General features: G+C 38.2%; 2 protein-coding genes across 3 annotated transcripts in view; one reads left to right on the forward strand and one right to left on the reverse strand.

The window, feature by feature from the left end:
• Nucleotides 1–12,334: 12,334 nt before the first annotated feature.
• Nucleotides 12,335–13,285, forward strand: LOC149837616 (uncharacterized). The gene has a single exon (XM_090008076.1). It carries the CDS (start codon nucleotides 12,335–12,337, stop codon nucleotides 13,283–13,285), a length of 951 nt encoding a protein of 316 aa, XP_089864202.1.
• Nucleotides 13,286–13,816: 531 nt separating this feature from the next.
• LOC149837617 (putative protein S-acyltransferase 22) overlaps nucleotides 13,817–27,977 on the reverse strand; it is a 32,813-nt gene continuing 18,652 nt past the window's right edge. Inside the window, exons 3-9 of one of the 2 annotated variants that reach the window (XM_090006149.1) lie at nucleotides 27,488–27,901; nucleotides 18,421–18,489; nucleotides 18,266–18,337; nucleotides 17,786–17,914; nucleotides 17,626–17,706; nucleotides 16,793–16,975; nucleotides 13,817–15,004 (exon numbers count right to left, since the gene is read on the reverse strand). In XM_090006149.1, coding sequence (XP_089862275.1) covers nucleotides 14,225–15,004; nucleotides 16,793–16,975; nucleotides 17,626–17,706; nucleotides 17,786–17,914; nucleotides 18,266–18,337; nucleotides 18,421–18,489; nucleotides 27,488–27,901 — 1,728 coding nt within the window. In that variant the 3' untranslated portion in view covers nucleotides 13,817–14,224. The remainder of the gene's footprint in view (nucleotides 15,005–16,792; nucleotides 16,976–17,625; nucleotides 17,707–17,785; nucleotides 17,915–18,265; nucleotides 18,338–18,420; nucleotides 18,490–27,487; nucleotides 27,902–27,977) is intronic. The other variant, XM_090006150.1, reaches the window with a different exon arrangement.

The following is a 27,977-nucleotide window of genomic DNA, read 5'->3' on the forward strand; positions in this document are numbered from 1 at the left end:
TGCTCACAGTTATCGGCTATGACGATGAGATAGGAATGTTATAACCTATAGGTAGCCTATAACGGTGAGTGAGAGATCTCGTTGTTAAAATAACCTCATCGTTATAGGCTACTTCGCCGCTATTAGTGTTCTCAGTTCCGACGAGATTCTTCGTTGGTATTGGTTCACCCTTTAACAATGGCCTATAAATATTGCCGTTATTGGTCAACAAAGGTTTTTTTTTTGCGAAAAATTATATCCGTTATTGGCCAATAACAGCAAGAAATAAAGCAATAGCAGCAAGAAAAATCATCGCTATTGACCCTCATTCATCTGATGTCGGACACTATGATATTGAAGAATGAGGCAGCTAGTGGGGACCTTTTTCATTAGCATCATGCTCGTGTGGAAGCAGCTGATAATTCAAGCCATGCGACGGTTGGTTGGTCGTACGAGTGGCCTATTGATCCATAGAGAATAGAATGAGCAGCTTGAAATATTCATGATTGTGAAACTATTCGAAAATTGGCAGGTAAAAGAATTCTCGTCATTCTCAGAGATGCTAACCTGCACAAGCAAAGCTTGAATGCATATTGGAAAAAAGTCATCCAACCCTACCTTGTTTTTTATTTATTTATTTATTTATTTATTTATTTATTTATTTATTTATTTATTTATTTATTATTATTATTATTATTATTATTATTATTATTATTATTATTATTATTATTATTATTATTATTATTGATAAGATAGATAAGCTGGGGTTAGGCAGACCCCTACCAGAACAAAAAGGGAATTACATTTCAGATTGAGAAGGAAACCACTGAGGTGGTTTATCCTTCCAAATACCATCAACTCTCGCTGCACCTAATCTAGCAAGGCTATATGAAACATAATTTCAAGATTTATCAGTCCATTGACAAGAAAACTTGATGAACTTCAAGATGCAGTTGAGAAGAGGCTGGCTCACCGTATACGTACGAGTGTTCTGCAATGATGCTTTCTGAGCTAGAGAGTCAATGTCCAAACTTGAATACTCCAGGATGATCTGCGAGTTGGTAGGAATAAGAGAGTGTTGCACCACATATCACATTCATTATGAATGAGGATCTTATGAGCAGTAAACCATCCGATAAAAAGATTTAGTCCAGAATCGTCACCTTTGCTTTTAATAATCTGAACACTGAAATCTCTAGTCAACCAAGAGGAGGACCATTGATCAGCATAAAATCATTTATGAACAATGACATGGGACCAGAGAATCTGGATAACCAGGTCACTAATGAGCCCACCTCCCCCTCGGGTAAATTTTTTCATGTAATTGCAGATTTCCCAACCAAATTTTCTGTTGGAAATTAAGCCTAAATCGAATGATAATGATGGACATCATCCCTCTACTTTATTTCTTTATTTAAGCAGCAGTGGAAAACGGAGTTGTTATCAATGGATTAGGTCAGAGCATCTTGATTGTGACAGAAGGAAAGCCCATCGCTTTCCCTTGTTCCAATGTCTTTGCCACGCATTAAACAAATGTCGAATTATAAAAGGTATCAAAATTGGAGTGATTTTACAAGAAAATTGCTTACCTTATCAACTATTTACCAAAAGCTGCCTAACTTCCCAGTGATAACATTCAGCCAACACACTTGGTCTGAAATCTTTGAGTTGACCTCCATTTCGCCAAAACAAAGTGACCAAAACACCATCTCCATCATTGTTGATTGGTTTATTAAACGAAATTATTCATCGGAAAAGGATGGTGTTTTTTTTTTTTTGGATTTATAACGGGAAGAAGCTGGTCGCGCTGGCTCTTGTCATGTCAAAGGCATAAAACTCCAAGGCTAGTCCTATGCTGGGCGTTGGCTCAGAAAAGGACGAACTTGTTATTTTACATATTTAAGATGTACTTGGGAAATGCATTCCGATCAAGCAATGGTTGAAATGAAACAACTGGGGTGTCAACAGGTTAGATCTAACCTAGATCTGACTTTGATGTGCCGATACTGGGTCCAGACTTAAGTTTGATCAGGTTTAGCATAAGAAAAACCATACCCAAATCCTATAAGGATTGCATGAACCAGACCTGTTTCATACCCAGTAAAATAATATAAACTCAGGTGGGACTGGGGCCTGGTATGAAAATTCACAAACGATACCCAGCTCCATATACTAAACAGACCCTTTAGATATGAACCAGTTTCTATTTGAACCTCCTTCTTTATCACCAAACCCTGACCTTAAACTCGACCCATTGACACCCCTAATAACAACCGAATCATTGGGCTTCTTTTTGCAGCTAGATGATAAGTTAGGTGGCCTTTTGTAAACAACTCATAGACTAAGAATTTGGTTGCCATGCCTCCTAACCCACATGCTCAGTTTAATAAATCCACTATTTGCAGAGTCCTCATTGGGTGCAATCACATGGCACAATATTTGTACATTAAGCACCTTGTTGCTCTCCATCAAGCCTTGGGCCCTACAACTGACAGGCCTGTTCCCAAGATGGAGAGTGATCAGGTTTTTAATGCACAAATATTTGTGCAATCATATTGCACCTGATCTTAAGTCTTTCCTGGCTTAGCTTAAAAGTGGTAGTAGCCTTAGGATCAAGCCGAACCACATCATCCTATGACAATCATTCCGTCGATACCCCTTAATGCATGGACGTGACGCATGAGTCCTTTACCAAGTTAGTTTTGGTCATGCACACATAGGCCGTGTCAACTGGTCGGGTTTACCCGGACCCGACTAGAACCAAACCCTATAGGTTCAGTGTATGGTGATAAATAATAAGACCCAATTATGGCTCGGGTCCGGACTCGAAAGTCTGATTAATACATGGACCTGGGTATAGTTTGTGAAATTTTATACCAGACTTGGACCCGAGCCATAAAGTTCTGATCAAGACCTGCAAATTTTCAATGTAAAAATAATATAAAATATAATTTTATCAGGTATCGTCCATATGGTTCATGTAGTTCTTATCGGATCCGAGTATAGTTTTTCTTATAGTAGACCCGATTAAACCCAGGTCCAGACTCGATACCATATCCGAAAACTGGGACTAAGTCTGGTTTCACCTGCGAAGGAAACCCGACCCACTGACACACCTATGCACACATAACACGAGTTGAGCGAATGAGGTCCTTTGCGAACTGCTCTCTCTATAACCTGCTTTTGCAGGTCATCAAAAGTTCAATTTAGAATTGCTCTGCTGTTGCATGCTTTGGCTAAACAACTTCTGTACGCTATTAAACCGAGCAACGAACCCAACGTAACAGCCCAAACCTCAACAATGGCGTTGACATATATATGCCTCCTGACTGTTGTGTAACTGCAACTTGTTAGGGCACAATTACTTCTTGTCATTTATCTAGTCATTATTTTTACCCCCAAAATTTGAGGGCCATGACTTTTTTTATGAGAATCAAGGAAACTACTCTTGGGATCAAAGACCTACTTACGGTAGTTGTCTTTCTTTTCTTTTTTTTTAAGAAGGATAATATATTCAGCAGCTTGGAATGGTTACAGTGAAGGGTGGTAAGCCGTCACAATGTACATCAACTAGATTCCAAGAATAAGAAAAAACCGGATTGGACATATCCAGCCCCTAAGACCTATAGCACAACACGATTCCTCCCGATCCATTCAAAGGATGCTCCTGGCCATTTCTGCTTTGCTTGCGAGGAGACCTCCCATCTCACCTGGTCCTTAAGGTCGTAGTCAAATGAGTTTCTAAGCAAAGAAGACCCAAATCCTTCATATGAATTTTTGTTTTTTTTCATGGGGGCATTGGAAAGCTGACAAAATTTTTTACGATCTGAAAAGATTTCAAGACTGTCCACCATATAGAAAAAATTTTACAATCTTTCTAACAGTCGGATAGAGTTGGGGTTTTCTCAGAATCTGAGATTTTGTTCAAGAACCGACTCTCAATATAGGGTCTTTGGTTCTTCTGGTTAAAGAAAGATGATTTGAGCATCTAGGGTAGATTATTTTATGTTTAGCAGATTAAACATTATGTTAATCCATATTTTCATGATCGGTTGAAGTTTATTGTGATTTTTGCATAGATGAAATCTTATTCAAGTTATTTCATGAACGTTTACGATTCTTAGATGTTATATGTTGTTGTTTTAACAAGATTTGCATGGGTATGAACAAATATTTATTGTATGATGATGGGAACATGTTTAGACCATAAAAAACAATGATTGGTATAGATCTTTACCTTGAGTCATGTTCTTTCTTGATGAATCTTGCATGAGTTTGCATTTTGTTATTTTTTGTCCTCATTTTGAACCTGGCCTATTTTAGAAAAACATTAATATCTCAGTGTTAACAAAGCCAATAAATTTAAATAAAAATGCTGGAGTGTTCTACACATCTAAGGTTTGGATTTAGAGTCTTATTTTGCTTCATTTGGATCAGTATGGGGACTGAAATATCTATTACAACATAACACAGATTTTCTGCTCTATCTATAGGACTGTTTCAACTTATTGTTTTGGTGGTTGTAAAGACCCAACCAAGACAGAGTAAAATAAATAAATAAAAAAATGGTGAATCTTAACATATATAAGATGATCCTGTAAAAATGGTTTTATGAAAAGATTTATCTGAAAGTCTGGAGAAATTCTCCAAACCAGAAAATGATTTCTGCAGCAAACATGGACTGTCTTATATTTTTCCTGAACAAGGTTTAGTCTCAAAATTTTCCTAATTTTAATATAACAAATTTTTTAGTTTTGTTTCTTGGATTTCATTCCCGAGACATATGTGTATTTAAAGAAAAATTGAGAAAATGCAATTTGTTTCCTATAATTCCTGATAAATTTTCCAAATTTGGGTTGATAGAACCTCGAAACTGCAATTTATGATATATGTGATTTCTTATTGAAATTGATGATATGCATGCAAAATTTTAGAAGCTTATTAGAATGGTTATGTATATGTGCACATGATTAGTGAGCAAAATGTATGAATGAATGATTATATGTCTATTCAAAACTTGCAATTTGTGGTCCTAAAGTAGCCGAATCTGCTTTCATAAATTTTGTTATGGTACTATATAAAAAAAATTAATACAAATAAGTGAAATCATAACACTAAATCATTGGCTTTGTAAGAGAGGGACCGCAACATAGAGGATATAGAACTCATGAAGAAAATCTGATACATTAGGAATATGTGTTGTTGGGAGTCTCTCTCGCTCTTGTTGTCCTGCACACCGACTGGTGAAAGGATACCCGACCAGGCCAAAGTCACTCTTTTATGAAAACATTCATGAGCCATGGTCTTTCATCAGGTATTCGCCTGTGTTCGTACCCACAGGGCCAACAAGTGAAACCCAATTGTATATGCATTAGATGAGCATGACATGCACTATATAAAAAAAAAAGATAATCAATGATAAAAATTGATTCATGCATAAGAAGGGCTTCTACATTAGTAAGTTCATACATTTTAATTGTCCATGCATTTTACTTAAATAAATGATGAATCAATGTTAACTTTTATAATTTTCTGCTGACTTGATATACTTGCAATACTTGTTGAACATTTTCATATTTGAATGCATGAAAGCTTGAAGATATTCTTACTTATGGATTCTAGATTTACTTGTTTAGTATAGATCAACCCTACTAAGACATATTTGTCTGACCCCATGAATTTATAATTTTTTTCAGAAGGTAATTAAATTCACATGTGATAGCAGGAGGTTGCAACAGGGACCGAGTCACACCTTTCCCAACTCCCCTAAAATTAATGAATAAGAGCATATTAGTTGCTCAGGACTCTGGTATATAAATTGATTTAATTCTTGATTTTTATTGTTATTGATAGACATGTGAAATTGTTTATTTCAATTATAGATGCTTAAATTTCCAAGTCTAAATGCATGTTTGAATATGAATGTAAACGAATTGTAATGCGCCAAGTTTTATTCTCAATTGATTTTACTTTGTTGCAATTTTATAAAGAGATATAAATGTACAAAAAAATCACTATTTTCAGGACTTAAAATTTGAGGTGTTACACCCCATCCTTTCTAAATTTCTGACCCATTTTTTCAAGCATGATTTGTCTAATTTGAGGGTCATCCAGTAAGTCCGTACTTTTCTATATATATGGTTGCAATCTTTTCATTCTTCTCACAAATCACCCACAACCACTTTGCCATGAGAGCAATATTGAAAGTGCCCAAGTTAGGGATTCCCAAACCCCCAAGGTGCATAGGTTTGAAGATCAAATTCCAACCAACCAAGGAAGAATGGGAGCCCTCAAATTTATCCCACCAAATGAATCTTTGAAAAATCCAAAAAAACATATTTTTCACCTTCTTTGCGATTTTAAAAATCTGCATGTAGTGAAGTAGCAGAGGTATAATATTGAATTTTACTAATGAAACATGACCTGCCATTGATAACAAGCGGTTTGCACAATTTTGCACTTTTTTTGTAACTCTATCTTCGACATGAACCCAATGGAGCTCACGAGAAACTCCCAAATGAAGCAGCAATCTGAGATATTTCATAGGTAGAGAACCCACTTCACACTCAAAGATAGAAGTGTCCATCTTGTGCATGTCACCTGAAGGATCATTGAGTACCAAGATTTGGCTCTTAGCACCATTCATTTGTATGCCGGATATCTAGGCAGAGATTTGCAAAATGATCCAAATTAAGTACCCAAAAAAATTGTTATGATGCCTCTCCAAACACTAATATGTCATCGGCAATGAGGAGATGAGAGACTGAAACACTATTTGATACCTTGCAGCCCATGAATTTTTCGTGTGACATTGCCGAGGTAATCAATACTAATAGAGCTTCCATAGCTGGGGTGAATAATAGAGATGAAAGGAGCTACCCTTGGTGCATCCCCCTCTTAGGATTAAAGCTATCCCTTCTTAGGATTGAAGTTATCACCTCTTTCACCATAAATGGACACCGCAATGGATGCGGTATTCAACAAACCCTCAGTCCATGAGCATCATTTGCCCCCCAAGCCCAATAGGTCCATGCATGATAATAAGAAATGACAATCAATGGAGTCATATGCTTTTTCCAAGTCAATTTTCAAAATAAAAGACTTTGTACCCGATGCTTTGATGGAGTGTAGTGATTCATATGCAATCAAACAAGAATCATGTAGCCTTCGACCAAAAATGAAGGCAATTTGGGCATCCGAAATTAAAGATCCCACTACAAGCCTAAGTGTAATGACTCCAAATTGACCCTAAAAAAAATACACTTTTTTTCAATGGATAAATGATTTTAAAACATTATGGAAAGATAACTCATGAATCCGGGGTACATTACAGATTTCATATCCACCAAGACAACATACATTCCAAACATAAATTTAAATTGAATGTAATTTAACTGAATAATCAAATTTTAAGTTCAATAAATTCCTAAAAACATTGAACTCCTCTAGTGGTCAGATTCTAGGCCACCAAATCATAAGCAGGTGCTCCCTCCAAGAAGTCGGTCCTGCCATAACTTTGCTCAATTAAGTCTGAGTCTCAACACTTAAAAAAGATTTTAAGAAAATGGGTAAGAATCGAAGTTCTCATGCGATATCCTTTCAAACCCCAACAGAAAGAAAAAGAGCATGCATCAAATCAAACATAAGTTTAAGAGGGTCCTAGCATATAATTCACACTTAAAACAGGTTTGCAATATAAACCAGTTTAATTAAGGTGCTACATAAATATTTAGGGATGCATAAATCAATGCAATTTTCATGAATGAATTTTTAAATTTAATTGTTAAGTATTGCTTTTGAATACATGTCCCTACTTAATGCAACACGTTTAAGTTTTCTCTTGCATAAAACCCATGAATACTAAAAATGGTTCAAATCCCAAGGTCCAAGGTAGTCTTTAGTTTGTATCTTATTACACAATTGTATTTTATTATTGGGTCCCACATGAGTCCCTCGACCAATGTCGAAAATCATCACCCTAAATCAGAATATTAGAAATCATCACCTAATGCTGGCACGACAAGGGCATCATCACCCTTCGACGCCACTTTTTTGGTATACCAATAACTGCAGTTGAGTGAGACAACAACACCCTTAGGCAAAGTGGTGAAAGTTTTTTACAATCGTTTATGGTAACATAAACCACTCATCGTATTCTTGGGATAAACAATGCACACGACATTCAATATCCTCACGGCCTCCCATGACTATCGTCCAAGGATCCCACCATTTTAGAGGGCAACAAAGGAAGAATAATTAATTACACTGTTTGGTCTCTTATACCATTCTTAAATAATTAAGGATTCTTCACACAAGAACAGTTTTGCAAATCAACATGCATTATCTGATTGGGCATTTACCCTCATTAATTTTAACAGTGTAATGATTGTGCTACCTCAAAACTAATTTAAAAGCATTATAAAACAATATATCAATGCATTCACAATTTAATACTCTAAGAATAACACACAAGCAATTGGCCTCCAAAGGCCTACAAGTGGTCCAACCAAAACCACTATCCAGGATAATACACTTAAATAACATAATTTAACTGAACACCAACTCACAAAAATAAGAGAATACTAATTTGTATTCATATGAATTTCATCTGAAACAATAATACCAATGCATATTCATGGCTAACAATTGAATGCACATTGTAAGTAAAATCAAATTTATACCCAACCAAAAATTCAATATCCAGTGCATTCACAATTTAATACTCCAAGAATAACACACAAGCAACTGGCCTCTAAAGGCCTACAAGTGGTCCAACCAAAACCACTATCCAAGATAATACACTTAAATAACATTACAAATTTAACTGAACACCAACTCACAAAAATAAGAGAATACTAATTTGTATTCATATGAATTTCATCTGAAACAATAATACCAATGCATATTCATGGCTAAAAATTGAATGCACATTGTAAGTAAAATCAAATTTATGCCCAACCAAAAAACCAATTGATAACATGACAGAAAGATTTTATAACAAACACTGTCAGATTTTATTATCATAGGATGAAATTGAATTCTATAAAGTCCTTCGAGATGTGCACTCTTCCTTGGTAGTTTCACTATAAAGTCCAGTGAGATGTTATTCTACTTTCACTCTATGATGTCCAAAGGTTGTAGCAACCCACCCGGCCTCTAGTGCTCGATCTCAACTTGCTGGCAAGTAAGACATTAGGACATGTATTCTGCCACATTCTGTTTCATTTCGTTCCACCAGAAAGTCCTCTGCAAATCTTCAAACATCTTGGTGCTATCAAAATGAATGGAATACTTCGATATGTGGGGTTCACTTATCAACTCTTCTATGAGAGCCTTCGGAACCCACCATCTTTCCCTGAACATAATGGTCTCATCTTCCTCATGGTGAAACTGCGCATTCGACTTTTGAGCACTCTCACACATCTTCTTAAAATTTGAATCATTCGGCTGCAATGTTTCAATACGATCTATGATCTCAAGTCACGCTCGCATCCTTTCACAATATACACACCCAGCTTAATCTGCAAACGACTCTCACTTGATGAATTCTTTAATTAAATCACAACTTTGTCCAATCAAACTGGCAGTTGAAATTGCAGTCTTCCTACTAAGTGCATCTGCCATAGCATTCACTTTACCCAGATGGTAAGTGATGAAAAACTCATAATTTTTTAGGAACTCTAACCACCTACGTTGCCTCAAGTTCAGATCCTTCTGCATAAATATGTATTTGAAGCTTTTGTGATCAAAGAGAACCTCAAACTACTCTATGTACAAATAGTGATGACAAATCTTCAGCACAAAGATAACAACTATCAACTCCAAGTCGTGCATGCATAGACCTAACCCTATGATCACCACCAGAAACACCCAACACAATAATACAAGCAATAATTAACACCTACAACCCAAAAAAATCATGAATTACATTCATGGGAGGCCTAGAAGATATATATATATATATATATATATATATATATATATATATATATATATATATATATATATATATATATATATATATATATTGGATAGGCTAAGGGAAAAACCTCATCACCTACCCCACATTGGCTGGCCTCTCTGATTCATAAAACCCTTGAGGTACCCCCCTGCCCATCAAGGTGCACGCCTAGCTTCGACCTTGCAGCAACGGACGCCACCTGTAAGTTTTGAACTTGTGGCATCCCATCAACTTGGTGGCATTCACAAGTCCCCTACCAGATGAGGGAAGCCCTTGTGGGCATAGTAAAAAAGATCTCATCATCTAGTTCTCTAAAGGAAGGGAAAAAAACTAAGTTTTTTTAGAAAAATATTGGGAAAATCTTGGTATCTGAAAAAATCAAAGAAGTTATTTAAACATAAAAAGATTAAAACATAAAGAAATTTCCAAATGTTTAAATCACAACAAAAATGCAATATATTTGTATATAGGATAAATTGATCTTTGATATTCTCTCTAAAAGTTCTAGTTTGTGAACTTCATCCAACAAAGTTGAAAGAAGTTCGATTTCTTGACCAACTGGGGCTCCGCTTGTCTGGCAGGAGCAGTTAGTGCATGTCATATTGTGTTGGAACGTTGCAAGTTCAATCCCAATGGTATGGTTGTATAACTGGTAAGGGTCTGCCTAACCCCAGCTTTCTCTGTCGAAAAAGAAGTTCAATTTCTTGTCGACACTTTTGTGGCTATTGCAGAGGCCTGTCCTAAAACAGACGTAGTACAAATTTTCAGAGGCACAACACACTGGTCTCAAACCCAAATATTCCCCACAGGCCACAAAGCTCGTACCGTGTTCTAGAGGAGAGAGACATGGAGAGGCTCCACTTCAATTCGGTTTCACTCATCCCCTATCTTCATACCCCTCGAGATTTCATTGATGCAAGTGGTTTTGTTCAGGTGGGATTCCATAGATGTGATCTACATCGTTCATTTAGTGAAGATCAACATTTAAATCACCGAAACCCGATTTGTGTGCAGGATTTTTTGGCGGCTAAAAATTGAAGGGTTGAAAAACCCAAAATTTTATTATTTAAAAAACCACAGTTTTTCATTAAAAAATATAATCCAAAAGCCGACTCTTATTAAATTGACATGTTGAATCTTAAGGGAGGTCAGATTTGATAAAAACAACTTGAATGATAAGATTTAAGAGGAGTACGAAGATGGGGGATGACATAGGGGGTGAGTGAGATCCACTCTTACCTTGCTTGTGTTCAGACCAAATCAACTTGCCTTGCCAAACCAATCAATCAAGTTAACCCAAAATCCACACAACTATTCGAATTCAACTAGATAAGTCTCCCTACCTCGATCCCACCGACCAAGTCAGCCATGGTTGCTCATTCAAAGTGGGTTGAGAACCAAGTCAACCCCCAACGACTCATCAGATGGAAGAAACCGAAGCTCTCAAAAGGCACGTTATACCCCTTTAATCTAGAAGAAAAAATCTAAATAGCATAATTTTCAACAACCCTCCTTAAGTCATCACCGATTAAATGCCAATCTTATTCTAAAAGTTTGCAACTAATTTTTTCTTTGCCACCAAACAAATTGACCCCCCACACCCAACGGGAGGCATTCCACGTAGGACGTGTGACTCAACCACAAGGTTGAAGAAGGAGCACCAACCACATGATTTCATCATTATTATGATCTTGGGTTAAAAAAACTTAGCAACCGACCTAATTGGTTGTTTTGTTAGACTAGGATAGTCCCACAACTGCTAGATGACGCCTTCCTTCTTGATTTGAAGAAAGTCCATATATGAGATGAGATGAAGAAGCTTAAACCAAAAGAGCCAAGCTGAACTAGTCACCAACCAAAGGCAGCCCAACGAGAATGTCTTTTATGATGACGAGGAACCCTTGCCAAAGAGGCAGGTCACTTAATGGGCCCACCTCCCCTCCCTGAAAGATAAGCCTCGGGTGAAGTCACAGACACCGAAGCCCTTACTAAGCCCACCAGTTCAAGGCACCCGCACACCTGAGAGTTGAACCTGAGGCAAAAGGGTCAGCACCTTCTCCCCAGACCCAGGCCTGCTGCCACCCCGGCACCCCGGCGAAGTATCAGCCCAACGACAATGTCAGTCAGAAGGCCCCGTGCTCACAAAACGTAAACAGCTATCTATATGACCCCCCCATCGCCCTCCCCTCCAAACTCCCAAAGTATCCGTATCAGCAGTCACCAAACTCAACCTCTTCCTCTTTTCTCTTCAAAGACATAAAATTGCCAAGCTCCCTCCATCCCTTCCTCACCACCTCTCTCTCTCTCTCTCTCTCTCTCTCTCTCTCTCTCTCTCTCTCTCTCTCTCTCTGCAGAAATAGCAGAAGGAAGCTCTGCTAACCTTTCCTAATCCTCATGGAGAGCACCAATATAGTCAGGAGATCGGTCCACCTATTCTTTCAGCACTACCTGTTCTTTACCTCAGTAGCCACCCTTCTCTTCTTCCCTGCTTCAGCCTCCATTCTCCTCGCAGTCTCAACCTCTTCGTCAACCTTGACGCGCAGCCTTTGCTCTCGCTTAGAGAGCCTTTTCAACGCTGGTGGTTTCCCTCATTCCAGATTCACTTTCCTCCATCTAAAGCTCTCTCAGAACATCGTTTCCTTTCTCACCTCTATCCCTTTCACCTTATCCTTCCTCCTACTGGCCAAGGCCTGCGTCATCGTCCGTACACTTCATGCTGCTCCAACCGGCAAGGCACCCTTGTCTGGGCTGTTCAGCTCCCTTCCTTTCCTGTGGAAGAAGCTTTTCATCACATACCTCACTTCCATCGTCTTCATCTTTGCGTCGAATGCCACAGCATTCTCTTTCCTCTTCCTTGCCTTCAGTGCCGTCGACATTCTCAGTCTCTCTTCTCCCGTCAATACAATACTTCTGTCTTCCATAGGCTCGGTTTTCTACTCAATTGTCGTCGCAAACACGGTGATCATCTGCAATCTTGCCATGATTGTTTCAGGGATGAAGAAGTGCAGCGGACTTGTGGCCATTCTCAGAGCATGTATACTGATCAAGGACAGAGCAGCTACTGCATTATTGCTGGTGCTGCCTGTAAATCTTGGTCTGGCTGCCATCGAGTGCCTCTTTCACTACAGAGTGGTGAGGACATACAAGCTTTCACATGGGATGCCTCTGTCGGTAGTATGGGAGGGGCCATTGCTCGTTTACATGTACTCGATTGTTATTCTGATCGACACTATCATGGGATGCCTCTTTTACAAGAACAGCAGGTCTTTGTATCTATCTGACAGCAAATGCACGGAAGAGGAAGTCAGCAGATCAGAGCTCTCTTTACCTGCATTCTTTCCTTGAATCCAGCAAATATACAAAAGTTTACAAGAAATTCACGGCTACTTCTCAACATCGCCAAGTTCTTCCAACTCCAGATTCAGGTAGATAAAACTTCAACAGTGTTTTTGGCTGATAAAGCTTCAAGTTGGTCTCAAAATTCTCCCCATCGATTCGCTGAAATACTGAAAGCCGCCAAACAGGTTGATCAAGCCAGGAAGAGAGTTATGAGAAACATGGGGGAGGGTTTTTCTTTTCTTTCTTCTCTTTGGAGAATAACAGTGGTGCGCTTCCACTTTTCTCTGATAACTGCCGGTTTAACGTGGTAATTTTGCCACTAGTGATGTATGTCCGGCCTCCAATTCTCTATTTGCAACTAGTCAATAAAAGCATAAAGCCAAACATTGGCATTGTTTTCACATTCAAATTCCTCTCAGCAATTTGAATTAATTGTATCCAGACACAAGTTCCAACTCCAATAAAAGCTTTGCCAAAAGGTTTCAAACAAATGCACTCGGAAAATCTAGCAAGTCCATGCAAGTCATACTTATCCCATTTTGAGCAGGGAAAAAAAAATCAGATAACCACTAATGGAGCCTGCAGTGCAGTAATTCGTACAAGAGCAATTAAAAATGTAAAAAGTACATACACCAAACAACTTGCATGTTACAATTTTCACATCTGGGGCAGAAAAATGGCACTAAAATTTGTCCTACAAATACATGCCTGTTCAAAACACAACCATTTCACCTGCCTACCCAGCTGTGGTCCATATGCTCCATCCTCTCATGAACTTTTGGCAGCGAGGTCAGTACAGGATCCTCAACAGAAACAGCACAGATTAAAGCCCTTGTGCAAGTTATCAAAGAATCCACTCCTTCCAAACTAGAGAGCTCAAAATACATGCAGCTCCAGCTACAACTCTTTGAAATCTGCTTTGTCTATGGTGGAAGATGATGATAGCTAGGATTTAGAAAACCTTTCATTCTGATGCAGTTCCACTGGTGTTGCTGCACCTGGATTAACATGACCAGATCCAAGGAAGAGGCCACTCCAATTTGATGACCTATGCAATGCTCTTGGCAGGAATTGGTCAGCATCTTCTCCTCCAGATGGTTCATATCCATCACTCGTGGATCTTAAGAGCTGAACATCTTTCTGTGCATCAGCTTTGGTAAGAGCTGCAATCCCTTGTAGATCTTCAACACCAGATGACAACACTCGAACTGGATGGAGATCAGGTGAATCGAGACTACTCTCAGGAGAAGAAACCGTGATACCAACAGATGACATTGCTCGGCTTGTACGAAAAGCACTCCGTGCTTCTAGCTGGAGTGGAGCAAGGCTAGTTGAAGTTTCTGCAACTGAGTCATTGTCATTATTCATGCTCAGAAGGCTATAATCAGATGCTGTAGATGATATGTTTGCTATGGGTTCAACTGGGACCCTGAGTCGCTTATTGTTGTGCCTCCTGTTGTCAAGCCTGCAAGCCATACGATCGCTTCCACTACCAAGGCTGCTATCTGTTTCTAATCCTGTTTGCACCTCCGGTCTCATGACAGGCTGCAGGATTTTGGACTTCTTCCTGGCCTGAGCAGCTGCCCTTGAAACCTCCTCAGCATTCAGGCGTGCCAGCATCCAAGGACTGATCTTTACAGATCGATTTTGTCTTTTAGATGGTTCATCATAAGGCGCTCTATTGCTTGAAGATGACATGCCAGCATCCGTTGGGACCACATCAAACTGGAAGAACATAATCAACTGATCAGCTAAAAAAACCTAATCTGACATCAACATACAGGGCCAAGTCTGTACTTTGCATGAGATTTTATGGAGTTTGATGATGGTATGCATTGAGACACCAATGGGATAAGAAAACAGATTCTCTCATAGATCTTTATTGAAATTACAGAAACTTATATCAAAATTATTTCCAAACTGGTGAAAAAAAAGTGCTCATTTTCAACCAAGGCTCGGTTTGGGAACATGTATTTGGTGCTGAGATGCCAAATCCTGGATTTGACAATTCCAGGATTTGGAAGCGTTATGATTTGCAAAATCACAAGGCTGTTTGGACTCCATGTTAGGGTTTTGGTTGGAGTTGGTATCTTCCTGCCAACTACCAGCTCACAGACAGTAATATAATATGTGAAGCTACAATATCCAGGATTTGGCCTTGTTAGTTTGCTTTCTTGTGCCACATGAACGAGTGAAATTAATGGTTTTCCCCTCCAAGAGAACATAATATGCTACCAATGAAAGGTGAAAAGTCATCATCCTTGTGTTATTTCTAACCCTTGACTGAAGTTGATGTTTGCTTTCAGGTTTTCATATCTCATCATCTCAATAGCACGAATATAGCAAAGCAAGAAAGAAGAACCAAAGATGAGAAGGAACTCCATCCCATGTTTTGGAATAGTGGAATAAGAGCAAGGGAGGAACTCAACATTCATCTTGTGCCCTAGCAAAAGGTGGTCCTTGACAAACTACACAGAGAGGATACAAAAGCACAAACTGAGTGCCTTGGCAGTGGAAGAACAAAAATTGTCATCATTTCTCTCCTTTCTGCACATCTCCAAAATTTGCAGCGCCACCTCTTTTGACAGAGGAATGGAGGTAGAATGACAGAAGTAGAAGAGCAGGGGTTGTTGGGAAAATGGATGTGTTAAGGAGGTAGGTGGAACAGGTGACAGGAGGCAGTCAGGGAGGGCTTCAAGATGGGTGATGGAGGCCGGAGTTGCCAACAACATCCTCTCTGGGTTGTAGCTAGTTTTGGGAGATGGGCAGGTCAAATCCCATTCCTATCTCCACGGATTTGGTAGATACAGGATACCAAACGGTGGTGGGTGTTGCCAATCCATCATAACACCATCAAATATGGGATCCCAAACAGAGCCTAAAAGTGAAACACATCATAAAGTGAACTTTTCCTTCAGGAATCCAATTAGTCAAAAAGGTTCCCTAGGTCACTTTTGATTTAGTTGAGGTAACTCCACCCCAATTAAAATACAAAAGTTAGTTGCATTACTCAGGGATTGATCTGACAGACATATTCCAATCAAAATAAACATACTGAGAAATTACACCCAACTCCCTGGATCACTTGCAGTCTGCAAATGCTGATTCAGGCAAACAAAATGCCAGAAAGATTTAAATCTGAAGCCAACTAACAAGTGCCTAAAGTGATATAATTTTAATCTTACACTATCTAATCAGCAATTGATAAGAAGCAAACTAACACCTCTCAGATTGGCACTGCCTGGATCTTCAAGGTGCAGAAGTTGGATAATGAGCAATCTTTTGCCTTCCAGATACAAAGGCAGAGCCCACAGTGGTGTATATTACATTACATAGCAGCACCCATATCATACAGTATGACATTCATGGCCTTCTTGGCAAAAAGAGATTATCTTATCCAAACTCATAAAACAATATCTTTTGTATACATCTCTATATCTGCACATCAAGTAAAAGTGCCAAGACATATCACTAATGAGAGCTTTAAAGGCTATAAATCGTCACCAATAGTACCTGATCCTCAACAAATAGTCGTGGTGGAGTACACCAAGCACCACGATGAAAAGCATTAAAGGAGCTAGTACTGCTCAATCCAGTAAGTGAACTAACTGGAGATGTCTCTGGACTCTGTCGATCCCCCAATCCCAGTTGTTCCTGCTCTCTTAAAGCAATGATGTAATCATAGGTGCTGATTCCCTGTCACGCATCCACATTTTAGTATCAAGTCAGGAATAAAACCTGGCCATGTCATGTAATGACTGACATGAACCCAGCTAAGATGCATAAATACAAATATTAAAAAAAACTAAAAGAATCCAATCAGAAACATGACCGCCAACATGCAAAACAATAAATTGTATAAAAATAGAAAACAGAAGGAATAATCAAATTATGAAGAATGATAAGTCAAACTACTTCACCACTAGTCTCAGGCCAATTGCATTGCTCAGAATAATTAAGCAGCTATGTCATACGGACTCTTCTAACAGGGCACCGCACCCGCGTCGCACCCACACCTAAACGAGTGCGACACTTGGACTTGGACACAGCTTCCTTTGTGTTAGGTGAAGTCCACCACACTGAGGTCCATTTCTATCCAAAAGTAGATTCAGTTAACCCTAATCAAGTCCATTTTTATCTATATTATATATATAAATACATAAATGCACACTCATACACGTAGTGTTAACTTAAAACTGTTAAAAATTATATTTATATATATATATATACCCTCCACACACCCAAGTTTTTTTAAAGTGCCACATCGCCGCATCCGCACCCGCACCTATGTGACATAGTTAAGCAGGTATATGCAACATGGGATTATGATGATGAGAAGTACAAACCTTTTTAATAAGGATCACATGAAAAAAAAATAGTTGTGCAAGTGGTAAAGTAGCCAGTATAGCCAGGAGAGTGCAAGAGGCCTGTAAAAGAAGACACACTCCATGACACAGTCATGCATAAACAAATATTCAAAAGAAAGCAAGAAAAAAGAAAACTCACCACTACAACAACAAAGGGAACCAAAGAGAAAGTACTCCCCAACTTTGCAATGATCTCCATGTTGAACCGCTTTCGCTCAAGGAAACAGCAAATCAGCACAAGGATCCCGGTCGACCATTGTAGAATAAGCTGCAAGCTCAAGCCCAAGGTGGACAAACAATGGATACCTGTCAATAGTCAATGAAAATGAAAAGGACCAAGAATCAAATGCTTCCTAGATTGTTCTCTAATGCTGGATCCATGGATGCAGTACTGGTAGTCAGCAAACTTAGATGCTTGGACAATTGTTTTACTGTAAAAAATGCATAGTGGCTCAATATGGAGTAGGTAAAGGAACATGCAACAGAAATAGCAGGAACAGATAGAAAAAGGTATAGATCATGGACAATGTGCAGACAGCAGGGGCATCTGGTGCCAGTTTGTATTGCAAGTGATCCAATCACTCGATATACGGGATACAGACAGAAACCTGTAGCTTACCAAGAGAAGAGCTGACATCATCAGTGCAAAAAACCGTCGATAATTTTTTCTGCCTATGCAGTTGTTAAGCCACTGCAACAAAAAATTGGAATGGTATGAGATAGTCTCAGAATGGGTCAGTAGCATTCCAAACAGTGGTGGTCCTTGTTTAATACCCGGCAGTGATGATCAAAACCATCAACACACTTGTCACAAACTCTACAATGCTTACTGTATTTGAAAACCTGCATTCGATCAAGTTTATCAGAAAATGTGTTACCAATACAGACACCTGGAAAAATTCACAATTGAAATCAATTGTTCAGATGTACAATATGAAAACCTAAAAAATGTGTGAACTTCATAAATTGGACATGTATCCTTAAACAAATGCAGGTCAGTCAATCAAGCATGCAACAATGCACATTTAATTGAAAGTAATTTTGTCGATTACTGGAGACCAAAATTGACAATTTTTTTGGATTTGAGTATGTGAATACCTTGTGAACCAGGACAAGATGCTGAGCTAGATGATCTTTTTTATCAAACAATTTGGGCAGGCACATTACTAAAAAGTTTCTTTGCATACATGATAGCTGAACATTTCATAGATTCTCAACTTGAAAACCTTATTTACTACTTGTATGCAGATCCTAACAGTAGAGAATTGTTGATTCACTTTAATTTGTAAAGAGAAGAACATATTGAAATTTTTGGGCACGCCAATGTCCTACATCATAGTGTTGTAGCTCCTCCAGCCATGTGTTCATAGATTCTCAACTTGAAAACCTTATTTACTACTTGTATGAAGATCCTAACAGTAGAGAATTGTTGATTCACTTTAATTTGTAAAGAGAAGAACATATTGAAATTTTTGGGCATGCCAATGCCCTACATCATAGTGTTGTAGCTCCTCCAGCCATGTGTTCATGCTTCCTCTCAGCCTCTCAATGTGGAAGGTGTTTGGTAATGGGGCCTTTTTTGGTATTTTGGTAGCAGGCTACAAACAGCAGTTAGAACAAGGAACAGAATGGTTTCAACATGAGAGCTAGAAAGTGAATTTAATTATGAGTTATAATTTTTATACCTGTAGTATGAGGTTAAAGCAAAAAAATTACTAATGTAAACACTTCACTATTGTAGCAGGAGTTTTCTGCATAATCGCTGTCAACTTTGCTGCTTGGATTGGGCGGCAGCAACCTATCATGTAGATTTTTCATATTAAAATTTTATGGTTGTGACCTTGGCGTTTTTGACATGGCTACAAGCATGAAAAGTGAGAGCCGATGGAATCGGAACACTCAAATGTGGTAAGTGCCTGCAAGATGTGAGGTATAAAGAGTATCATAGCAAACAGTCACGAAATTGGCAGAAAATAGCATCAGATGGTGAATCAATGATGTTGCTTGGTGCAAGTGGAGTTGGGACTTTCAACAAGCTACAGTAGGAGTTGGGGGTAGCAATGACCAGATGACATGACAATTTCCTGAATCTAACTCAATGGGGATGGAGTAAAGTGTATCGCTGTTCTGTTTCCCATTTGAGAGTAATACATACAGGAATATTATAAGCAGCTTGCCTCACCTAAGATGTGGATAAGCTATTATTATAGACAGCTAGTCTTTAAGAAACCAATGTGGGCCATGGAAAGTCACTCCCTGAATACGTCAACAACCTAACTTTTTGTCCAAACGAACTGAAATTCTATTTTTTTTATTTTCTATGTTCTCCCACATAAAATGTTGATCTATTTGAACATGTTTCATTTCCCAATGATGCATAGGTGTTCATGTAATGAAATATGCGGAAAAGAAATGTATGTCCTACAATGGACATTCACACATAGAAATCAAAGAACAAGTCCAAAAGAGGACATACACAAAAGCCAATAATGGCTAGAAAGCATAAAATCTTATAAATGCACTAAAGGGCTTGAAGAAGCCACACATTACAAAGGGGGAGACCCCACTTATTTATAGGCAAGAGAGGAGTGAGAGAGGGTTTAGAGAAAGGAGAGAAAAGGCACCATTGGGAGACCCAACAAGGTGTCGTTGGGCTCCCAACGGTCACAATTGTGACCGTTGGGGGCCCAACGACTCCTTGTTGGGGCCCCCAATGAAGGTGCATTTAATGCACAAAAAAGAAAAAGAAAAAGGAGAAAAAGGAAAAAGAAAAGAAAAAGTAAAAAAAGGAAAAAGACTATACTGCCCCTATTGGGCGATTTTACAGAAATACCCCTTATCGGGTATGGGTGAATATATTTATATATATATATATATATAAATATATTGATTACATGTATATTTTAACACCCCCCCTCAAGCTTTACAGGGATACAACCGAAAGCTTGTTGAGAAGAAACATGAAACGAGGAGTAGCAAGAGCTTTAGTGAAGAAGTCCGCCAACTGGTACTCGGATGTGACGTAGGGCAATGCTATGGTTCCTTTTAAGTATTCATCTCGAACATAGTGGCAGTCCATCTCTATGTGTTTAGTCCGCTCATGGAAGGTGTGATTGCTTGCAATGTAAATGGCACTTTTGTTATCACAACACATCTTCGAAGGAGTGGAGATGATTACGCCCATATCATTGAGGAGACTTCTAAGCCATACAAGCTCCATGGTTGTAGTGGCCATTGCACGATATTCCGCTTCAGTTGAGGATAATGACACATTTTGCTGCTTCTTGCATCTCCAAGAGATCATAGAGTCACCTAGGAAAATACAAAAACCGGTAGTTGAGACTCTATCATTAGGGTTTCCTCCCCAATCAGTATCAGTATAAGCAATTAAATCAAGAGATGATGAAGAGGAAAGAAAAACTCCCTTAGTTATGGTGTTTTTAATGTATCTGACTATTCTTAAGACTGCACTCATGTGCACAGATGTAGGTGCATGTTGAAACTGACTGACTGAGTGAACTGCATGAGCTATGTCTGGCCGAGAGATGGATAAGTAGGTCAGGGCCCCAACAAGTTGCCGGTAGGGAGTAGGATTCTCGAGAAGTGTTCCATCTTCCAACCTTAACTTTGCATTGATGACCTCAGGGGTGTCTGCCTTCTTATCATCGGAAATGCCAGATTTGGAACAAATGTCAGCAGCAAGTTTCATCTGAGAGAGAATATACCCTCGGGGAGAGTAGGCAACTTCAATACCTAAAAAATATCTTAAGAAACCAAGGTCAGACATATCAAAATTTTCTTTTAAAACTTTCTTAATATCATGGATTCCTTGTTCATCACTTCCAGTGATGATCATATCATCAACATATAGTAGTAGAATCACTACTGAAGATCCTGCACTTTTCACAAACAACGCAGTGTCAGTATAACATGAACGAAAATTCAAACTAGTCATTACACTGCTAAATCTGTCATGCCAAGCTTTCGGAGCTTGTTTTAACCCATATAGTGCCTTTTTTAGTTTAAGTATTTTGTTTTCACCAATAGATACTCCCGGTGGAGGATCCATATAGACCTCTTCACTTAATTTGCCATTAAGAAATGCGTTCTTAACATCCAATTGATAGATAGGCCATTTTTTAACGGATGCAACTGCAATAAGAGTCCTAACACTAGTCATTCTAGCTACGGGAGCGAAGGTTTCTTCATAATCTATTCCGTACTCTTGAGCATACCCTTTGGCTACCAACCTAGCTTTATAACGCTCTAATGACCCATCACTTTTAGTTTTAATTTTGAAGACCCATCTACATCCAATAGACTTCTTTCCAGTGGGTAATGAAGATATTTCCCAAGTTTTAGCCTTTTCAAGGGCACTAAGTTCTAGTTTCATGGCTTCAACCCATTGAGGAATGTTTTTGGCTTCATTATAGTGTGATGGTTCATGATAAGAGTGTAATGCAATTAGGCATGCCCTATATTTAGGTGTTAGGGACTCATAGGAAACAAACCTATTTGGTGGATTGGAGATCCGGCTAGATCTCCTTAAAGAGGTTTCTTCTATGTTGGAACTTTGAGAATATTTTTCTAACGCACTAATGGGAGTTTCTTGACCACGCCTAGCATAGGTTTGAATTAACCTATTTTCAACATCATTACTTCCATTTTCAACATTACTAAGAGGAGTATCCTCTAAATCATTAGAAACATCCTCAACGTGGGGAGTCACATCTTCTTGAGAGAGAAGATCAAATAAGAAAGCATATTCGCTTTCATCAATATCTTTATTTTTCTCAAAACCGTTCTCATTTTCTAAAAAGGTAACATCTTTGGATACATATAGTTTGTTGCTTTTGGGATCGAAGCACCTAAAACCCTTTTGATTTTCTCCGTATCCTAAGAACACACATTCGATAGCTTTGGGAGATAACTTATCTCTTTTATGTGTAAGGACAAAACACTTACACCCAAAAATTCTTAATCTATTAAAATCGGGTGTTCTTTCAAAAAGTTTTTCATATGGAGATATATTTTGTAGAGATGAGGATATCATCCTATTTATCAAATAAGTAGAGGTTAAGGCGGCTTCGGCCCAATAGCATTTTGGAATTTCTTTGGAAATGAGAAGAGTCCTAGAGGTTTCCAAGATATGTCTATGCTTTCTTTCGGCTAGACCGTTTTGTTGGGGAGTCCTAGAACATGACCTTTGATGACAAATTCCATTGGTTTCCAAATATTCTTGAAATTCATTTGATAGATATTCTCCACCGGAATCGGATCGAAGAATGGAGATATTAGTTGAAAATTGATTTTTGACAATCATATGAAACTTTTTAAAAAAGTTAAAGACTTCGGATTTTAGATTGAGAAAATATATCCACACATATCGAGTGAAATCATCAATGAAAGTAACATAATACGAGTATCCTCCTTTTGATATGACCGGAGAAGGACCCCAAACATCCGAATGAACTAGTTCAAAGGGTCTTTTTGACACAAATGTTCTCTTTGGAAAGGGGGTGGATTTCATTTTTCCAAAAATACAACTCTTACAAACAAAATGTTTCTCATTACAAAATTTCTTTCCAAAAGGAAAGGAGTACATTTTTGAGAAGCTTGGATGTCCAAGTCTTTGATGCCAAGTTTCTATATTTTTATCTTGGACATGATTACAAAATGAGTTAGTAGGAAGTTTCAAATTGGTCATGTAGTAGAGATCTCCCCTCCTATGGCCTTGCCCAATCCGCTTCCCGGACTGGAGATCCTGTATAGAGCAATCTTGGGTTGAGAAGGAGATTTCACATCCATGATCACATATTTGAGAGACAGATAAAAGATTTAAATTAAGTTGAGGTACTACTCTTACATTTGGCACAAAAAAATCTTTTGAAAAATCTAAGGTTCCAAAACTTTTAACTTGTAAAGAGGTACCATCGGCGGTGGAAACATAGGAATTTTTGGAGTTGCTACATACATTGGATAGTCCATTTTCAATAGGGGTCATATGAAAAGATGCTCCAGAGTCAAGAATCCAAGAAGGCGTACCTGGAGGAGAAGAAGAGGCAATGGCGGCTCCCGAAGTTGATGGTGACTTGAGTAGGATTTGAAGTGCTTCGGATAGTTGAGCAAGGGAGAAAGACTCTTTCCCTTTCATTGGCTCCTCCTTCTTTTGCGGGATTTCTTCAATAATAGCAACTTTACCTTTTGGAGGTTCATTTATCTTTGGACAATTAGGTCTTATATGACCCGGTTCTTGGCAATGATGGCAAATGGCTTTCCTATAATTGCCATTATAGTTATTTTGCCTCCCAAAGTGTGGAGGCTTGTAGGTTTTCATATGATTGCCGGGTTTAGTCACGGCAAGAACTTCATCTCCTCCTTTAATCATACCAAGACATGTTTCCTCTTGGCATATTTCGGCTATTGCATCTTCCAAAGGAAGTGGTTTGGATCTATGAAGGAGGGAGGACCTCACTTGTTCATATTCGGGCCTAAGCCCATGTAAAAATTGGAAAAAGTGTTCTTTCTTCATTTGTTCTCTTCGCATTTCCACATCTTCACTTGATACCCATTTAGGTTCAAGAAGAGATAACTCATCCCACAAAGGGCCAAGAGTGTTATAGTAATCTCTTACACTCATTTCACCTTGCTTAATGGTACGAATTTTTTCTTGGATAAAGAATTGACGAGCAAGGTCTTTTTGGGTATACATACCTTTCATAAAGAACCATGCTTCATTTGCTAGGCGGAATTTAGCAATGTTGGCGCAAATCTTTAACTCCACGTTGTTCATGAACCATGCAAGAATTTTTGCATGCTTACTTTCCCAATCTTCAACCTTGGATTGGTGATCTTCAATAGCCTTCATGCGAGCATTTCCTTCTAGGGCTTTTTCTTGATCACCATCTATTTTCGTAAGTTGAAGTTGAGGTTCCCTAATGGTGCCCATAACGTATCCCCAAAGCTTTTTACCTTTGAGGTTGTTCTCCATGGCGGCGGCCCACATCATATAGTTAGTACCATTGAGCTTGAAGAAGAGATCAATCTTTTGTTCTCCTTCCATTATATAATCAACAATGGAGGACAAGCAAAGAGAGATAGAACAAGACAACTAGCTATATGAATCAAGAGCACAACCAAGGCTCTGATACCATGTAATGAAATATGCGGAAAAGAAATGTATGTCCTACAATGGACATTCACACATAGAAATCAAAGAACAAGTCCAAAAGAGGACATACACAAAAGCCAATAATGGCTAGAAAGCATAAAATCTTATAAATGCACTAAAGGGCTTGAAGAAGCCACACATTACAAAGGAGGAGACCCCACTTATTTATAGGCAAGAGAGGAGTGAGAGAGGGTTTAGAGAAAGGAGAGAAAAGGCACCATTGGGAGACCCAACAAGGTGTCGTTGGGCTCCCAACGGTCACAATTGTGACCGTTGGGGGCCCAACGACTCCTTGTTGGGGCCCCCAATGAAGGTGCATTTAATGCACAAAAAAGAAAAAGAAAAAATAAAGAAAAAGGAGAAAAAGGAAAAAGAAAAGAAAAAGTAAAAAAAGGAAAAAGACTATACTGCCCCTATTGGGCGATTTTACAGAAATACCCCTTATCGGGTATGGGTGAATATATTTATATATATATATATATATATATATATATATATATATATATATATATATATAAATATATTGATTACATGTATATTTTAACAGTTCACCACAATTTTAATGGCACTTTGTTTGTCACAGTATACAGCAGATCTGCCCACACATTGATTTAAGTGATGAGCAAAGGACTAACCCAAGTCACTTCTACAGTTAGGAGGCCATAGACCTGTATTCTACTACTATACTGGATCCAGCTATGGTTTTATGAAATATAGATTTTTCTAAGGTACACAATAACTAGATATATAGATCTTCTCACCTCTGAGTCTGCTGCCTAATCAGCATGTAAAAAACCTTTATGATCAATAAATGTTTCGTTGTCTTCACAAGCTTCAACCTTTCATCAAGTGTTATTTTTATGCATCATAATATGTGTTTTATTGCTTTTAATAACAAACTCAAGGGACTGTAAACAAATTAACTACATAAGAAATATATAGTCAAGTGAAAGTCAGGCACTATAGAGCCCCAATGGTGTTCCTAGGCTTCCGCATTAGTTTGTCCTTCACCCTTTAATCATTGATATATAGAGGAAATGGTATACCTGTTTCCTTGCAGTCTTTTATCCCACTTCTTTAATACATCCATCATATTTTTTTGCTAAAACATGTCCTAGTCCTCTATCAACCTCCACTCCTGAAACAAATCTGAGATGACCCAAATCTTTCATTTAGAATTTTGTTTAATGTATTCTTTCACCTCATTAATGTGAACCAAAGATAAACACTTTGACAACTATATCATCTACATATACAAATACATTGTTCCATGATCCCTGATGTTAACAACGAATAAACAATTGGACTTCTACTAAAACCATATGAGTTATTTCATTAAAAATTTTGAAATCAAGCTCTATGCTATGTCACACAGATACTCCATCTTGACTGCCGTTCTGTATACCCCTGTATATTAGTTACACTGAAAACTTCATAAAAATGGATGTATCCCCATGTCTTCAGCCGTATCCATGTGACAGGCTCTATGATTTGCTTCAGACCATAAAAACACTTTTGAAACTAAATACCTTTTATGGATCTTTCTCCAATATCCTAGTGGCTGGTTCATATAAACTTTTTCTTTCAGATCACATGCAGGAACATTCTTAACATCCATTGATATAGACCTCAATCATGGATCATGAGTCCATGACAAAGGAAAGGCTTAATCTGATTATTCCCATCTTTATAAATAGGTTGAATGTTACAACATAATCCAGCCATATTCCTAAATGTAGATTTTTTCCACTAAATGTGCCTTGAATCTTTCAATGCAACCATCTAACTTATGTTTGATTTTATGGGCCTACTTGCACATGGTAGCATTCTTATCTGTAGGTTTGTCGACTATATTCCATGTATGCAAAACAGTAATTTCCTCGTTCAAAACTTCAACCCATCTGCAATCTTTGCATGCTTGAAGGTAGCATGTTGGCTGCCTATGAGGAATAAAGGAAATGGAGGGTTATTCTTGAAAAAAAGAAGCAAAAATAAACAGATATAAGATTCAAATAAGAGTAATAAACAGGATCAAGAACAATAGAATAAGAGACCAGACCTTGAAGAGTACCTGGATGTGAAGATGTAGCTCTAATAGTGGATGAAATATTGAGAAAGAGAAGAAACAAGGCCTAGTGCATGCTAGAGAAGGAGAAATGGCCCATATCTTCGCTTGTGGGATGCCCCAAAACATCAAAATATTTAATCTTAGATGCAGACATTGGCCATATTGCCGCTAGACAGATTGCATTTTCAACTTAATAACATCATACAAAGAATCAGAGAACTGCCAATCAGTAATTATTTCTAACTTAAAGACTGAAATAACCATGGGCCTCAACTCCTATCACATCTACCCAAGTAAGATAGGACTCTTTACATGACAATCTCCAACAAACAACAGTAAACCTGTGAAATTATTAGTCTTCAAAAATCATAACAGTATAAAACATATGTTTTTTTATGTGATAGTGTGGATGGGTGTGTCTGAAATTGTTAACTGATGGATATCTTCCTACATGCAATCTGGCCAATAAGCTTCTATGGATTTAGATATATAAAATACATGCATGTACTTCCATGCCTATAATAATGTAAAGCATATATGCCAACTCATAATTTGCAATGAGGAACAATTGTATCTGTATTCCCACAAGGACAGCCGCATACTTCTACTTTGCAAAGGCTGCAGTAAAACATGCAATCTTCACTTGTTTGTGGTTCTGAAGACTGCTCATGTGAACAATGGAAACTTGTAACAAGAGCCAATGGACACCATGCCAACAAGGCCAAGCACATATAGAGAACATAAAAGCACACGTTCTTTTTCTCTGTGTTGCTATAGGAATGATTGTCTGCAATATCTGTGTCCATAACTTTATTCAGTTCCTCATCGCCAACTTTAACAGTGGCAGCATTTGCATCATTCTTTGATGAAGAAGATCCAACACCAATGTTAGTTTCTTTGGGGCTAGACTGTTGTTTACTGCTGCAAATTTTCAAATACTTCGTTGACTTGAAAACTCCTGGATCGGAAGGATCAGCTGCAGCACACCAAATGTACAGGGACAAAACACACATGACCTGCAGGTCACAACAGCAATCCATAGTGCATTAGTGTCTTTTGTGTATGTATATATATATATATATATATATGTGT

This window comes from Nuphar pumila, chromosome 5 (genome assembly GCF_984573655.1).
Source record: "Nuphar pumila chromosome 5, dmNupPumi1.hap1.1, whole genome shotgun sequence".
Taxonomy (NCBI): domain Eukaryota; kingdom Viridiplantae; phylum Streptophyta; class Magnoliopsida; order Nymphaeales; family Nymphaeaceae; genus Nuphar; species Nuphar pumila.

Excerpts from the sequence above, each read along its gene's own strand:
- LOC149837616 (XM_090008076.1), top strand. The coding sequence starts at position 12,335 with ATGGAGAGCACCAATATAGTCAGGAGATCGGTCCACCTATTCTTTCAG.